Source organism: Amia ocellicauda, chromosome 11 (genome assembly GCF_036373705.1).
Source record: "Amia ocellicauda isolate fAmiCal2 chromosome 11, fAmiCal2.hap1, whole genome shotgun sequence".
NCBI classification, from domain to species: domain Eukaryota; kingdom Metazoa; phylum Chordata; class Actinopteri; order Amiiformes; family Amiidae; genus Amia; species Amia ocellicauda.
Genome location: NC_089860.1, coordinates 25,115,725 through 25,131,209, shown reverse-complemented (window position 1 = coordinate 25,131,209; position 15,485 = coordinate 25,115,725). Strand labels below are relative to the sequence as shown.

The window sequence follows — 15,485 nt, the reverse complement described above, 5'->3', positions numbered from 1 at the left end:
TTTATATTTTATGCATGTACTTTTTATTTAATAAAAGAGCGTCAAATAAAAGACTATGTATAGCGAGCAACACTGAGAAAATAAGAATGTATAATGTATATAATAAGAGTGTAATACTGTATCCTCAAAAAGGATGTTTTTAATATTGTGTCTCTCAACAGTGAGGCCTAGTGGCCACATTGGGCACCGGCAGCTGCCGTGTTGGTTTCGTGGCCCTGCGGCCGCATCAGGGAGGAACAGAGGAGCTATTGAGAGGAACGAGAAATGACAGTTCAATACGTCTGTTATCACTGTTATTATTTATATTAATATTATTACTTATTAATAATGCCATCAGTTTCACTCCAGCATCCCGGGGGGTTGAAATCACACACGTCCAAACCGACCCGTCACGCTTGTCTGCAAATATCACAAGAAACACAGGCCTGCCTTATCACAGCGCAGTGTTTACACAGCCATTTCCCGTTTCTTTCTCAGCAGTTTATTACAGGGATTCAGAGAATGGAGACTCACTGGTGGGCTGCGTGTAAAATGTCTCATCCATTCAGTCCCGGTTCCGTTCAATGCAATAGTTTTTGCATAATAATCATAATAGTGCTTGTTTGCGGCTTAAATCACTACAAACAGAGTTGGCCGATTTTCACCTCTGTGTGCAAAACCAGGCCATCAAACGGTTAGGAAACCATAGCCATGCAATAATAAATACTGGATAAATAACGCCATTGGATTGGATTGTAACACATGTAGTCAATGTTTAGACGTGTCCCTACCACGCGTTAACCCTAACCACGACGTTGTAAAAGCCTTCACATAAACAATACATCATTAATGGCATCTGCGAAATCCCTCCATCCCTATCTGTTAAAAATGAGAAAGAAGGTTAAAGCCAATGGTAGGCAAACCAGCTGTATCTCACTCTTCTATATTTGAGCAGCATTCCGCCATGTTGGCTCAATCTGCACCAAGGGTTTCTGTGATACGATCCAAAATGGCGGTCGTTTTCCCTGGTTCCCCTTCAGAGAAAAGGCGAAGTAACCTGTGACTGCTAGGGGGCGGGGTTAGGGTAAACGTCGGATGCGATTGGCTGTCACTGGGGTTCTTAGTCGCCCCGAGCGTCGCTATTGGACAGGGGAAAGAATCCTGGGCTGGGATTGGCTGGCCAAGGTGGGGCGCGATGTTTGAATTGGTTGGTTTGAACAGTAGGCTCCTCATAGATAGTCATAGCGCTCGTTTCTGTAGGAATCACGGGGTTAAACTGGTCCCAGTATAACCAGCTTGGACAGGCGAAATACGTCTATATCGGTTCATATAATAGTAATACCGTGTAAGAACAGCGTCAGATCTCTGCTCAGGATTACAGAGACGTCGGCAGATACATTTTCAGGTGAGCGAGTTCAATCTGCAGGCGATCACAACAATCCCGTAGACGTGCTTTCCAAAGCACCGGTCAGATCATAACATTTGACCTGTGTGACTGTGACCAAAAGCGATACGGATACCGGACAGGACACCGGGCGAGTTGTTAATGCCATTTTAAACTTTATTAGGATTCTGCTGTGTATATCAATGTATTATTATTATTATTATTATTATTATTATTATTATTATTATTATGTAGAATTGTGTAAGAACGATTTCTTAAACACAAAATCTTAAACGTCTGTCTGATATTATGATGGTTATTATTGCAATACGAGCTGTGTGGTAGTAGATACTCACGGTCTTGTGTGTTACATGTGTGTTTATAGGTTACACGCGGACTGCAGTAGCCTATACAACAAAGTCTTTAAAATATCCCTGATGCACACAGGGTTCACACTTAAATCGAGATGTGTGGTGGGGTGGGGTGGGGGGGTGCGCACAGACCGGTTTGACCGCGTTTCGGAACCTGCACTCCAGGTGTGAGCAGATACCCGAGCGCCTCTCACCTGGGGTGTGTGTGTGTGTGTGTGTGTTAGTTATTCAGATACAAGTCAGTGTGAGAAATGGCCGGGTATGTGTTTGTCTGCAGGTCTCCAAGTTCGTGTGTCTGTTGTGTAAGTGTGAGTCAGGTGGCAGTTGTTCTCCCTGTATGGACCTGCCCTGCACTGTAGCCTCCTGCATTGGAGTGGAGTACACTGAACATCTAAATCATATTGCTTGTAGTGTGCTGTGCTGTGCTGTGCTGTGCTGTGCTGTACAGAGACTCACTCTGGCGTGCTGTTGTTGCGCAGTGTGCTGTGCTGAGACTCACTTTGCTGTCTCCTGTGTGTCAGGGCGTGTGGCAATGGCAACGTGTGTGCTTTCGCCACGTGGGGGCATCTTCTCGGACGAGGAGGAAGCTGGCGTGTTCGAGTCTACGGCTGCAGAGAGCGGGCAGCGTGGGGGGGCCGGACCCCAAATTCCCGAGCTGTCTGTCATCGCACCCCCCTTGGACACCACCAAACTGGTGAGAGGGGATGGATGGATATTGAAGCACTGCAATGGCATTGTCAGACTGAGAAAGGGAAAGAGATAGTGAATGGATAGTGAATACTTTTCCTAATGTTGAACTGATTTTTTTTGTTTTTTTGTTTTTACCCCTCTCTCCCTCTCCCTCAGGGTGCAGGGGGGCGATCATGCTCACAGGAGGCGGCAGAGAGAGTCCAGGTGTTCCTCCGCATTCGTCCGCTGACGAAGAAAGAGCAGGAAGAAGGAGAGGACCAGGTCAGTGTCTGCATGTCGACCTCTCTCTCTCTCCTCTAGTGTCTCACCCACAAATTGAAATCGAGCTGGAATTATGCTGGTTGTCTCTTTCCCCCTGTCAGTCGTTAACTCTCGCCCTCTCCCTCTCTCAGGGTTGTGTGTGTGTGGAGAGTGAGGACACCCTGCTGCTCCGAGCTCCCAAGGACTCCTTCACCATGAGGAACACTGAGAGGGGCGTGGGCCAGAGCCTGCACAAGTTCACCTTCACACAGGTAAGCGCTGCCTCACCGGGGCGCACAGGTTCATGCTAGGGGTCGGTATTGGCTCCAGAGAGAACTCTCAGCTGAAACAGTCAGTCCTGGGATACAGAGAAGCGCTGGGCTGATCTGGCCAAGAGAGGATCCCACAACTCATGGTCCCTCCACCAATGGCAAGCCATCCTATTATCGACACTTCTTTCTCTTTCACTTAATTCATGTGTTTTTACCTCTGTTTATTTGTAAGTGTGCATTTATTTTGTCTTCATGTTTCTTATTATTTCTCATATTAGGGGCATAATAAATAACTAAATTGTAAAACTGATTCTAGATGTCAGTATCGATACAACACTGTGGGAAATATAATCACAATTCTACATGCAATTGTTCTCTCGGCACAGCACTAGTAATTCCTGTTCATGTCTGTAACGGACGCACAGTAACCCCTGCCTCTCCCCTCAGATCAGCGGTCCGGACACATCTCAGAGCCAGTTCTTCGAGCGCACTCTGAGGGGTGCGGTCAGGGAGGTGCTGCAGGGACACAGCAGACTGTTCTACACCTACGGGGTCACCAATTCCGGCAAGACATACACCATACAGGGTGAGGGGGCGGTCTATCAGACACTACAGGGTGAAGGAGTGAGGAGAGTGGGGTGGCTTAGAGTTATAGCAATAACTTTTCTCTCTCTCTCTCTCTCTCTCTCTCTCTCTTCCCCCCCAGGCTCGGGCAGTGAGGGGGGGCTGCTGCCCCGTGCGCTGGTGGCAGTGTTCGGGGGGGTGGGGGAGCACCTGCACCCCACCCCTGACCTCAAGCCTGTGCTGAGCCAGGAGGTGCGCTGGCTGGACGGTGGAGAGGTCCGAGCCGAGGAGCTGCGGAGAGCGGCCCTGCTGAGAGAGGTGAGTGATGGGGGAGGCCAGAGGAGACGTTGCTCGGAGAGGGGGAGGGGGAGCAGCAGGAAATATTCACAGATAAGCGTTAACAAATATTTCTCCGCCTCTCAGGAGGAGTGCCAGACGCCCCAGCGGTCTCGGGTTCGAGGGGGCTGGGGGCAAAGCAGCGACAGCGGCATTGCGGGGCTGTCCACACACAGCTACAGTGCCACCCAGCTGGAGGGTGAGGAACTGCCCAGCCCTGAGCACTTGTCTCTCTGTCTCCGTCTCACAGTTTAACACTCTCTCTATTTCTGCCCACTTTTCTCTCCCTCAGACTCCGACAGTGTGTCAGTGGATCTGGAGGGGCTGTCCCAGGGCAGTGTCCATGATGACGGGGGCAAGTCCTACTCGGTTTGGGTGTCGTTCTTTGAGATCTACAACGAGTTCCTGTACGACCTGCTGGACACACCCGCCGGCCACGGACACAAGAGAGCCACGCTGCGGCTGTGCGACGATCGGCACGGCAATCCCTACGTCAAGGGTATGGCACTGATGGGCTGTACACAATACTACGCACCCTGAGTGCACTGATTCACATCACACCCACTGTACGCGTTGCTTCTCTGACTGGCTGTCGTCTCTCCCTGCCAGACCTCACGTGGGTGAACGTGCGCAGTGCCGAGGAGGCATGGCGTGTGCTGCAGGTGGGCCGCAGGAACCAGAGCTTCGCCAGCACTCACCTGAACCGGGCCTCCAGCCGCAGGTAACTCACACTTCAGACTGCAGATGCGCGGTACGGCTACAGTGCCGAATGGTGTAATGCTTCAGATATAGCGATTTAAAACATCGTAACTGTCGTTATCGCTGACGCACTCCCTCTCCCTCTGCAGTCACAGTATATTCTCCATGCGGGTTCTTCACATCGACCCCGAGGCGCGGGACGGGCAGGGCGTGAAGATCAGCGAGTGAGTGAGCAAGCCGGCCGCACCCAGACCCGCCCAATCGCGTGCCGCGCAGCAGCCCCTTTGTTGTAGAGCTCAGTAGCTCAGCAGGCCATAGTCCTGAACTCTCTCTGCCTCCTCCCCCCAGGCTGTCCCTGTGTGACCTGGCTGGCTCGGAGCGCAGTAATGGTCAGAGCTGTGGGGAGCGCATGAAGGAGGCCAACAGCATCAACACCTCTCTGCACACACTGGGGCGCTGCCTCAGTGCGCTGAGACACAACCAGACGCACAGGTAAACGCCTCCACCCAGCGACACTGCTGCATAGCCTCATGCACAGATACACAAGTAGACTACACAACGCTGCACTACCACACTATTACACGACTGCAGGGAATACCGCCACTGTCTGTCCTGTACGGGTGTAGTAACTCCGCCTCCTCACTCCCCAGGTCCCGCCCCCCCCAGGTGGTGCCCTTCCGAGACAGCAAGCTGACACGCGTGTTCCAGGCCTTCTTCTGTGGGCGCGGCCACTGCAGCATGATAGTCAACGTCAGCCCCTGTGCCGGCACCTATGACGAGACGCTGCAGGCGCTCAAATTCTCTGCCATCGCCACTCAGGTACAGCTGTTGCCCAGCACGCTCCCTGTCACTGCATCACTGTCCTCTCTCGCATCGTGACTCCATGCTGTCGGTCTCTCTCCCAGCTCGTCCATGCCCCGCCCACCAAGACCAGAGTGGCCTACATCCAATCGCTGCTGAGGGAGCACGGGCTGAAGACCAATGAGAGCGTGAGTGAAGTGCAGGAGGACGAGCTGGGGGACGAGAGCGATGAGGAGGGTGATGTCACCATGTTCGACTCTGAGGTCAGTCTGCCCTTCCTGTTTAAACTACATCTCCCTCTTTCTCTCTCTTAATCACTTCTTTAACAAGCTCTCTGTTTTTACTTCTCCCAGGCGCTCCTGCGGGCGATCGAGGTGCTGAAGGAGATGGTGGTGAGGGAGAGGAGGGAGCGGGCGGAGCTGGAGGCCACCCTGAGGGAGCAGGTGTGCACAGAGATGATGGAGCTGCTCACCCAGAGAGAGGAGGATTTCAGGTGCTGAAGGAGGAAGCTGGGATGGGGGAGGAGTGTAGAAAGGGGGGATAAAGGGCAGCCAGAGTAAACTTATTCCTCCATCTCTCCCACAGTGAGACCTTGGAGAGTGAAAGAGCTCTGATGGAGGAGAGGTACGAGAACAAGATCGAGAATCTGCAGAACTCACTCCGCAGATACTACAGCCAGGAGATTGAGGTAAAGAGGGGGATGGGTGGAAGAGAGGATTGGGATGTGTATCTTTCAGTCAGTGCCATGATGTTGTCTTTGTGTACCTAACATCCTTCTTCCCTCCCCCACTCTCTCACTCTCAGGAGCGTGATGAACAGATAGAGGAGCTGACTGCTGCCCTACAGGAGAAGGAGAGAGGGAAACCAAAAAGAGAGGAAGGGAAGGAGAGAGAGAGTTCAGTCCCGGAGACACTCGAGACTGCTGCCCCCTCCACCTCAGGACCTCGTCGCTCTCACCGCCTCGCCACCTTGTCCACCTCCTCTTGCTCTTCCTCCTCCACCTCTTCCTCTTCCACTTCCATCTCTCTCTCTTTGGAAGAAGAGCTGGCCAGAGTGCACTCAGAGCTGGAGCGCTGCAGGGCGGAGCTGAGACTGAAAACTCAGGGTGAGTGGGAGGGAGAGACCTGAATGAGAGATGTATGTATGCGCACACGTACACGCACACGCAGAGACTTAGGCACACAAACACGCACACTGACTGTCTCCCCCCCTCAGAGCTGGAACAGTGCCACATGCTAGCGAGGCCCCCCCCGACCGAGGGCACACTGATCACCGGGGCTGAGCGCAAGCTGGAGGAGGGACAGAAGGTCAGTACAGGGTCACTGTGGGGTCAGGGGTCAGGGGGTGCTGATGTGGGTGTCTGTGTGTACTGACAGTGTGGTGTTGTGTAGAGTCTCAGGTTGCTGAGGGACGAGCTGTCTGGGCTGAGGGCGGGGCTGCAGGCTGCAGGGAGAGCCTGCTGCAGGAACACCGGGGGGGAGAGGCTGCGCGGCACACTGGGCACCTGCCACAACATCCTGACCAAGCAGGTACTGAGCTGCACTGTACTATACCACTTTACTGCATTTCACCACAATGTACTGTACTACCCTGCACCATATTACTTCACTACTACTGTACTCCACTCCACTCCAATGTGCTGTATCGTACCACTCTGTTCTGAGCCGTGTCCACACCCCCTTGCAGGAGCAGACCCTGTCAGAGCTGCAGAACCACCTGCTGCTGGTGCGCTTGGAGCTGCAGAGGAGACCCGAGCGGCCACCCCTGCCCCCCTCCAGCTCCTGCAAGAAGAGGGGCTGCGGGGGAGGCGGCGAGTCGGAGAACCTGCACCCCGAGAAGAAACCCTTCCTACGGGGGCTGTTCCCCTCCCGCGCCGCCCCGGCCACCCCCAGCAGTACCCCCTACGGCCGCATCCTGAGATCCCGCCAGCGCTCGCCCGGCCCCGCCCCCCTCAAGTTCTGAGTCCAGTCCCGAGCCACAGCCCCCCGCCTTACTGTGAGCCCCGGCTCCGGCACGGGGACGCCACACCTTCGCCATGACTCTCGGAGCCGGACGCCTGCCCTCCGGTGGGGCTGCACTGGACCATGTGTTGTGGTTGTGGCAGGTGTGTGGGATGGATGGATGGATGGATGGATGAAGACTATAGGAGACACTACAGACCCTGCTGTATTGAAAGAGACGAGTTCAGATTTCCATGAGCTCAGTTCATGTGGGTTGTATTGATGGGGTGGGTTAAAGAGATTGTGTGTTTACAAATGCGGACACACGAACACACTCACTCTCATACACTCAATATTAAAGAGAGAAGGTGAGGGGTGGGTGTGTTATGCAAAGTATCCTATATATGTTAATTTTCTTACTGTTATTTTTTTTTTTTCTGTCATTTTGGGAAATTGTTCACTGCAGTTCTGGGTGGGAGAATGAGGGAGTGAGAGTGACTTGAAGCAAGGCTGAGGGAGAGATGTGTAAATGGAGGAGAGAGGGCGCGAGAGTTGATATCCAGTTCCCATGGAGTCAATCCTATCTCCAGCTCTATTCTAAAATGACTAGTGGGGGTTGATGCTGCTGCTTCTCAGGTCACCCACAGGAGGGTGGTGGTGCAGCCTGTGCTACAGCCTCCGTGAACAGACTACATCCCGCCCATCACACTGATCCTGGAAAAGCATGTTGATCTCCAGCAGTGTGTGCCCTGTCTGTTTTGCTTCAGAGGCCCTTTCTCTGTCTTTGTGTTTACCTTCACTGTGCAATATGTATGTGTGGCATGTACAGAAATATACCTTCTTTTATTCACCGCTGCTGTCGGGCCTGGTTCTTGCAGACTGCAGGAGTTGGACTGGATTTACAAGCCTTATTCACATAATTTTATTTGAAGAACAAAGTAAGACCAATGACGTTCCCTCTGTGGACAATGTTCTGCCACCACAAATATAGCAGTGTACAGTGCCCACACTCTACAAGGCTACCACACTACACTACTGTACTGTACCGGGGCTATTGCACTACACTGGACTATACACATACTGGTGTGTAGCCTGTGCAAGTCAGAGCCCACACACGGATTTGAACTGCACCACCTCTCACCTTTTACAGACGGCATACAAAGTGGGTTGATGCGATTAACTTTATTTTATCCCATGCCTTGTGTTTGAGTGTTCACCAAATGTTCACCAAATTCCACCCAAACTATATATTTTTATGCAATATTATTCATAACTAGCATACATTTTCAGCTACGGTGAACTGGGATCTTCACTGTTTTAGAGAGGCTTCCGCCATGTTTTGTTTTCTCCAAGTGTCTTCCCAGAATGTGTTGCATGATTGACAAAGTAAGACCAGTTAAGGAAAGATGGTTTATTGCAACAGTTTTAAGTGAGTGTCTATCCTTAATATGACATAATTAATGCAAAGACTTAGTTTATGCACCTGGCCTCAGGACTACACAGTCTACTACAGTGACTAGACTACACTACACTGGTCTATACTCCACTGTTGTATAAACATAAAATCCTCCACACAGGAGGGCAGTGTGGCCATATGACATCTGTGCAGCTGCTGAGCGTGACAGTTTATTGATCACAACACAGTCACAGAGATGCAGTTTATTGAGCACAACGCTGTCCATCATTCATTACAACAATAATTACAAATATACAATAAGATAATACAATAATTACAAAATAGAACAAAACTTGAATTCAAGGGCTGCACAGTTGGGTCCTGTGGCTGCACCTTAATACCCCCCCACCTCAGGGTTGGAGACCCTTCTGTGCTGTACTGTCTCTGTCCAGGACCAGGGCTGGAGTCTGTACAGAACTTGGGCATTTCCTCAGATGTCCTGTTGCCCTCATGCCACATCAGTAAAATAAAGAAGGGAGGGAAACAAGATGGACTATCAAAGAATAGAGAGAGAGAGGAGAGGCAGAGTGTGTCAAGGCATGATGGAGGAAGGTAGGAGACATGGTGAGAGAGGAATAAAATATTAAACTTGAGAGATGGCGTGTCAGGGCGTGACGGAGGACAGGTTGAGAGGAGAGACGTGTCTCACAGGCGTGGTATTGTTGGACAGTGGCCCAAACACGAAGGGCAGTGAGAGGTCAGAGGTCGTGGCTGGAGCCTCCCCCTGCCCTCTGACCTGTGAGATCTGCCGCAGAAGAGCCTTCCCATCCTCACGAGCCTGAGAGAGAGGAGATATCATCAACCTTCATAACAGTAATGAACAGAGGGAGGAAGAGAGAGAGAGGTACTGCTGGAGGGTGAGTGAGAGATAGGTACTGAAGGAGGGAGGGAGTGAGAGAAAAGTTTCTGAGGGAGGGAGAGACTCACGTCGTTGTAGTCACAGCAGCGCTGGGCGCACAGTGCTGCCTCATCATATCGTTTGCCCTTGAAGTAATACTGCCCCAGGTACCGGAATGCAGTGCTCAGCTCCGCCTGCTCCAGCAGCTCCTGAACAGCAACATGACCGTGAGATCACACACACACACACACACTCACAGCACAGTGTGAGAGTGTTACTGTAGCACAGACTCACCCCACAGGAGTAAATGTCCCGGATGTAGATGATGTAGCACTGAGCGGCCTGGTCTGACTCATTCAACTGCTCATGTAACCTGAGAGAGAGAGAGATTACACCACTGCCCCGATAATTCACACTCGAGGTACAGAGGAGCAGGTTTGGGCCACAGACAGAGACTCACTTTGCGAGTTTGAGAAGAGCCATCCTTTCCACGTCTCCCACAGAGTACGCCCTCCAGTAACACTGCCAACACACAATCACAGCTAAGCAGCATGAACTCCACAGTGTACATGTTGTGACTGCTGGGTTATTAGCTAATAAGTACATTAATAGACAACAATAATAATAGCAATGTAGAACGAGGCATTAGCCAAGTGACGGGGGGATCAGCACTGACCAGCCCTACCCACTAGTGACAATATTCACAGACTAGAAATAACAGCAGCATTTACCTCTGTACATGACATTCACAGCAGTGCCACCACAGAGCTCCTACTGAGCAGCACAGTACTGCCACTACACAATATCAACAGCACTACTATTACATGTACTACCATAAACAATAATAATAAAAGCATCTAATATGATTACTACTACTAGAAATACTTTAATAATAGTATTCAATACTACATCTACTTATATTACTACTATTAATAATAATAGTTACCATACCTTCTTGGCCTCCACCTGCTGTGACAGTTTCTCATAGCATTCCCCCAGGGCCACCAGCATCCGGGAGTCATTGGGTCTGAGGGGAGAGGGCCGTTTAACCACACACCCATTGACAACACCCCATTAACACAAACACACACACAGTTTTAGCTGCACACCATTAACCACTCTGTCAATTTACCACACACACACACATTGAGACAGACAAACACACAGGTACCTGAGCTGGTGTGCTCTGCGGTAGTAGTACAGGCAGTAGAAGGGCATCTTGAGGATCTCATAGGTCTGGCCCAGCCCATACCATGCTCTGTAGTCACGCTTGTTCACCTCGATGGCGTGCCTGCACACAACACACACAGCACATTACTGCACACACACAATGTGGGCAAAATGACATGCAGTTTTCTGTTTGAGAGTGAGTGAGAGAGAGAGAGAGAGAGAGAGAGTCTGGGCAGCAGAAGTGTTCATGCGTGTCTGTGTAGTGCCCATACTCCAGGTGCGCTGTGCCCGGCGCAGGTGTGGTACCTGTAGGCCTGTATGGCCGCGGACGTATTCTTCATCTCCATGTACTCGTGGCCCATGAGTGTCCAGGCGCCCAGGCAGCGCGGGTTCAGCTTCAGTGCTCTCTGGAAGTACAACGCCGCCTTCTCATGCTGCGAGCGCAGGCTGTAGTAATTACCTGAGCACACAGGGAGAGGTCAGGCAGGGAGAGAGGGAGAGAGATGCAAATGGAGACAGCAAAGGGAGAGAGAGAAGGAGACACTCACCAATCACGCAGCAGGTCTCCACTCGGTACTTGTCGATCTCACACAGGTTGTGCGCCAGGTAGCTCAGCTCAGGCTTCATGCTCTGACACAAACACACAACAAACAATGACAATCACACACAATAACAACAATGAGCTGCACTCAAACCCTCAACACCGCTCCCTGTGTGCATGTGTGTATCAGGATGTGTGTTACAATGTGTGCATGTGTGTATAAGTGTGTGTGTATTACAGTGTGTGAGTATGTGTGTGCATTAGTGCAACGTTACAATGCGAGTGTGTGTACTGTGTGTATTACAATGTGTGTGTTTGTCATGTAATTGTAGTGCAGTATGTGTGTGTCATTACAGTGTGAGTGCACAACCGCTCTCACCCTGACATAGAGGAGGTTGGAGAAGGTGTCCATGTTCTCTATGCGATAGGGGTCCTGCTCCCTCAGCTCATTGAATACTGACAGAGCCTGGTCAATGTCTGGGAGGGGGAGAGAAGGGTTGTGTATTAAATACACAAACTGGTAGGGTGCTACACCATACTAACAAGACAGAGAGAGAAACAAATACAGAATGACACGGACACAAACATGGACAGAGAAACACGCACGCACACAGACACACCGGCACTCACCGCGGATGTTGTGGTAGGCCACAGCGATCTGGGAGATGATGTAGGTGCTCTTGGAGAAGCCGGCCTCCATCAGGCTGTGGTACTTCTGCAGCGCCTCCTTGATCATCTGCAGCTCGGTGTACATGTGGGCCAGGAAGAACTCCTTCAGCCAGCACTGCGGCAGGGACAGGGACTTCAGCTGGGAGAGCGGGGCAAGGAGAATGCGGTCAGTGGCTGTGCAGTGCGTAAATGCGGCACAGTCTTTGTGCAGTGCGTGTGCAGTACCATGTCTATGCTGGTGATGAGGTTGCAGAGCTCCAGCCAGGCGCCCCAGTGCAGTGGCAGGCAGTGTGTCGCTTCCACAAACACCTCCACCGCCTCCCTCTGCAGCTCCAGCTTCCGCAGCACAACCCCATACCTCAGAGACATCAATAATACATAACCAATAGTCAATACACACCCAAACACAATATACCTCGGAGACGGAATCAATTAGTGTAGTGTAGTACTGTATCAGTGTATCGCAACGTTAATACACACTATTACATTAGAGTGCCGTGTATCCCAGTGTTATTACAGTGTAGTAGTGTATCCCAGTGTTATTACACTCACAGGTACAGGGCGAACCCGTCCAGCTCTCCCGCTCTGTGCTTCTTGCTCAGCTCCACCCTCAGCTCCCTCAGAGCCTCGTTCCGCACCTGTCCCTTCTCAAGCGGCCCTGCATGCAATCACGGCACAGACACACAGGCCTCAGCCAATCAGCAGGGCTCGAATACTTGGGCTCTGGCCAATCTGGCCACAAAAACACAACCTACAGACAATCACAGCATGGCCATAGTGCAGTCAGCCAATCACAGCATACACATAAGACAGAGGGCTCCATCAATCCAAACACAGGGATGTCCATTACTGTTGACGTGTGTAGATATGTAATTGCTTTGGCAATACTACAAATGTTTGCCATGAAAAATAAGGCACCAGTTGAATCTGAATTTGGGGCAGGGTCTCACCCAGACTGTCCACTGTCTCGTCATCCTTCTTCTTCTCCCCAGACTGCAGAGAGAGGGGGAGAGAGGGAGAGAAAGACAGAGACAAGAGAAATCAGCTATCTGCTATATACAAGAATGAGTATTAGTTTACAATTATTAATCAAAAGTGGTAAACAGGGGAGAAGGGGGCAAAATTGAGTGAATAAAGGCATTAATGACAGAGCAAGAGTGGAAGAGTGAACAGAGAGAAAAATTACAGATTAAATGAGAAAGGGTGTGGGACAGACAGGCAGAGAGAAAGAGAGGGGGCAGACAGGGAAGGAGTAAATGACAGATGGACGGATAGATAGATTGAGAGAGAGAGAGAGAGATGAACCAAGACAGACAGGTGTGGCGGTGCCCAGTCTCACCAGGTAGCGGGAGTACATGTACAGGAAGTAGGCCTTCGGGCTGCAACAGTCCCGCAGGAAGTAGGCGGCACGGTCATACTCCTTCAGGTCAAAGTAGGACTGAGCCAGAGTCACAGCATCCAAGTCCTGGGCATCCTCCTGCAAGCACACACACACACACACCTGAGACACACACACAAACTGACACACACCAAAAACACGCCTGAGGCGCACACTCTCACACCTACCTCTGTGAAGGGGGGGGGCGGGGGCAGCTCACTCATGGGGAGAGGGCTCAGGGAGAACGCCAGCTCAGATGCCCTGCAACACCACACCACACACACAGAGGGGGAGGAAGGGAGAGAGATTGAAAGTATCAAACATTTGTTGACACATTTTCATTAATGAATGAGTATTACTTATATCTGATATAGGTCCCAAAAAACACACTTTCATTAAGGTAGGCCATGTTACAGTAAGTGCAAAATAAATGTTATGAATGATGCTGTTTTCTGGATGTGTGACACACACGGGGAGTGTTTAGACAAGGCGCTATATAAATGTCAGCACACGGGAATAGACACTGAGGGGCTTATAAATGTCCCGTACGACACGCACAGATAAAGGTCCTTTCTCTGCCACTGAAGCCAGAAGAGTCCTATTCAATACTTTAAAATCACTTCACTTTACAGACTTTCTGACCGGTGGTTGTGTTTATGTGTGGATACAAACCACAGACGCGCGAACGCAGAGAGAAACACACGCACTACAGCCGTTGTCTACAGGCCCCTAAGCGGAACAGCGACTGCGCGTCTCACCATTTCACGCTGTGGACGAGCCCCCTCTCCTTACACAGGGCTGTAATGGAGATGAGCTGCTTCTTGATTCCCACCAAGTCGCTAAACTCGCTGCTGAGCGCCGCCATTTTCCCGTCCACACAACAACAGCGCTGCGCCGCCAGTGCGCCGCGTCTCCCCGCCCGTCTCTGAACGCCGCGCTTCCGACCAACACAGCCTGGGATTGGCCAGCGGCAGCGCGGCGCTGTCCAATCAGCGAACAGGGAGGAGGACATGGCTCAGTTAGCAAAATCCCTCTGTGACCATTATTAGACAGCATCTTCACTAGTCTGCCTGCCTGGTCGCGACACGCTGCTGTTAATACCTATTTTAATGTGTCAATACCAGTCAAAATGCGAGTGCTATATGCTGGCCATAAAGCAATAGGAAATGTCAAACCTGGACCATGGGCCAAATATGAGGCTGTGGCACTTTTGTCTCCTACAGGACTGTAGTGTGGTGCACTGTGGTAAAAATACAGTAAGGTATAGGCATGCTAAACACGTGATAAAGTATAGTTTATCAAGGGCAAAAATGGTAAAGTGTAGTGTGTTGTGAGAATTGCTGGTATTGATCAGCAATTATATAGAACTTATCCAAATAATTGAGTTTATTCAGGGCCTGTGTGTACATGCCTTTCTTTTTTGTGTCTAGAAAAGTCTGTAGCCGACAGATATTTAATGTTTCTGGCCTGATGTTTTCAGGGGATGAGGTAAATATGGTTACATTTATAAACACCCCCCCCCCCCAAAAAAAAAAAAAAATCCTATTGTTTCTATGAGTTGTCCACCAGGTTACAGAAGTGGTTTGGTGGAATTACCTATATACCATATTTCAATGATTAAGTAGCTAATATAATATGTTACACTTGCATATTAATCAACATTTAATGTTTTAAATTATAACTTTTTCCTTGTTGTCTCAAGGTCACTTGTAAATGACCGCAGCTGTTTTTCTCAGTTACCTCTGTATCTCTGTCACCTGTTTCTCTATTATTTTATTCTTATCATTGTCTAATAAACATCTTATTGATTCACTGCTGTAATGTGGATTCCTTATAGTGGTGCACCATGATATATTAGTAGCAGGATAAAAACATGGTGTAGCATGATAAAAACATAGGTAAAAAGTTGATAAAATTGTTGTAAAAATGTGGTAAAATCATGGTAATAGCATAGTAAGATTATGGTAAAATGTGGTAAAACATGGTAAAACATTGTCAAATCATCGTAAAGTGCAATATTTAAAATAAACCCATTTGCGATTAATGTTGTATTCTTGCAGTTTGAGGTCAACACAGATTGTGGTTTCTATGGAATTGTAAGCAGAGGTAGGGAATTCTACAAAACACGTTACTGTGTTAATACCATGATACTTCACT

At 50.1% G+C, this 15,485-nt stretch overlaps 2 protein-coding genes across 2 annotated transcripts; one reads left to right on the top strand and one right to left on the bottom strand.

Moving 5' to 3' along the window:
* Positions 1-1,189: 1,189 nt before the first annotated feature.
* kif20a (kinesin family member 20A) lies at positions 1,190-8,126 on the top strand. The gene is made up of 19 exons (XM_066717111.1): positions 1,190-1,384; positions 2,256-2,428; positions 2,581-2,685; positions 2,817-2,936; positions 3,384-3,522; positions 3,643-3,818; positions 3,924-4,035; positions 4,129-4,335; positions 4,446-4,557; positions 4,685-4,759; positions 4,884-5,027; positions 5,186-5,354; positions 5,441-5,599; positions 5,690-5,829; positions 5,922-6,024; positions 6,141-6,441; positions 6,552-6,643; positions 6,728-6,865; positions 7,023-8,126. The coding sequence occupies exons 2-19, from the start codon at positions 2,267-2,269 to the stop codon at positions 7,296-7,298; spliced, it is 2,730 nt and encodes a 909-aa protein (XP_066573208.1). The 5' UTR covers positions 1,190-1,384; positions 2,256-2,266; the 3' UTR covers positions 7,299-8,126.
* Positions 8,127-8,920: 794 nt separating this feature from the next.
* Positions 8,921-14,262, bottom strand: cdc23 (CDC23 (cell division cycle 23, yeast, homolog)). The gene is made up of 16 exons (XM_066717110.1): positions 14,087-14,262; positions 13,517-13,589; positions 13,290-13,427; positions 12,901-12,943; positions 12,503-12,608; positions 12,176-12,308; positions 11,912-12,089; positions 11,661-11,758; positions 11,289-11,370; positions 11,047-11,200; positions 10,742-10,861; positions 10,522-10,597; positions 10,031-10,092; positions 9,865-9,943; positions 9,660-9,779; positions 8,921-9,510 (listed from the first exon to the last, which is right to left on the bottom strand). Exons 1-16 carry the CDS (start codon positions 14,191-14,193, stop codon positions 9,337-9,339), a joined length of 1,743 nt encoding a protein of 580 aa, XP_066573207.1. The 5' UTR covers positions 14,194-14,262; the 3' UTR covers positions 8,921-9,336.
* Positions 14,263-15,485: the final 1,223 nt, after the last annotated feature.

Excerpts from the sequence above, each read along its gene's own strand:
- kif20a (XM_066717111.1), top strand. The coding sequence starts at position 2,267 with ATGGCAACGTGTGTGCTTTCGCCACGTGGGGGCATCTTCTCGGACGAG. Across the intron at positions 5,830-5,921 it reads CAGAGAGAGGAGGATTTCAG|TGAGACCTTGGAGAGTGAAA; the intron begins GTGCTGAAGGAG and ends TCTCTCCCACAG. Across the intron at positions 6,644-6,727 it reads AGCTGGAGGAGGGACAGAAG|AGTCTCAGGTTGCTGAGGGA; the intron begins GTCAGTACAGGG and ends GGTGTTGTGTAG.
- cdc23 (XM_066717110.1), bottom strand. The coding sequence starts at position 14,193 with ATGGCGGCGCTCAGCAGCGAGTTTAGCGACTTGGTGGGAATCAAGAAG. Across the intron at positions 10,598-10,741 it reads CGCAGAGCACACCAGCTCAG|ACCCAATGACTCCCGGATGC; the intron begins GTACCTGTGTGT and ends CTCTCCCCTCAG. Across the intron at positions 9,944-10,030 it reads GCTCTTCTCAAACTCGCAAA|GTTACATGAGCAGTTGAATG; the intron begins GTGAGTCTCTGT and ends TCTCTCTCTCAG.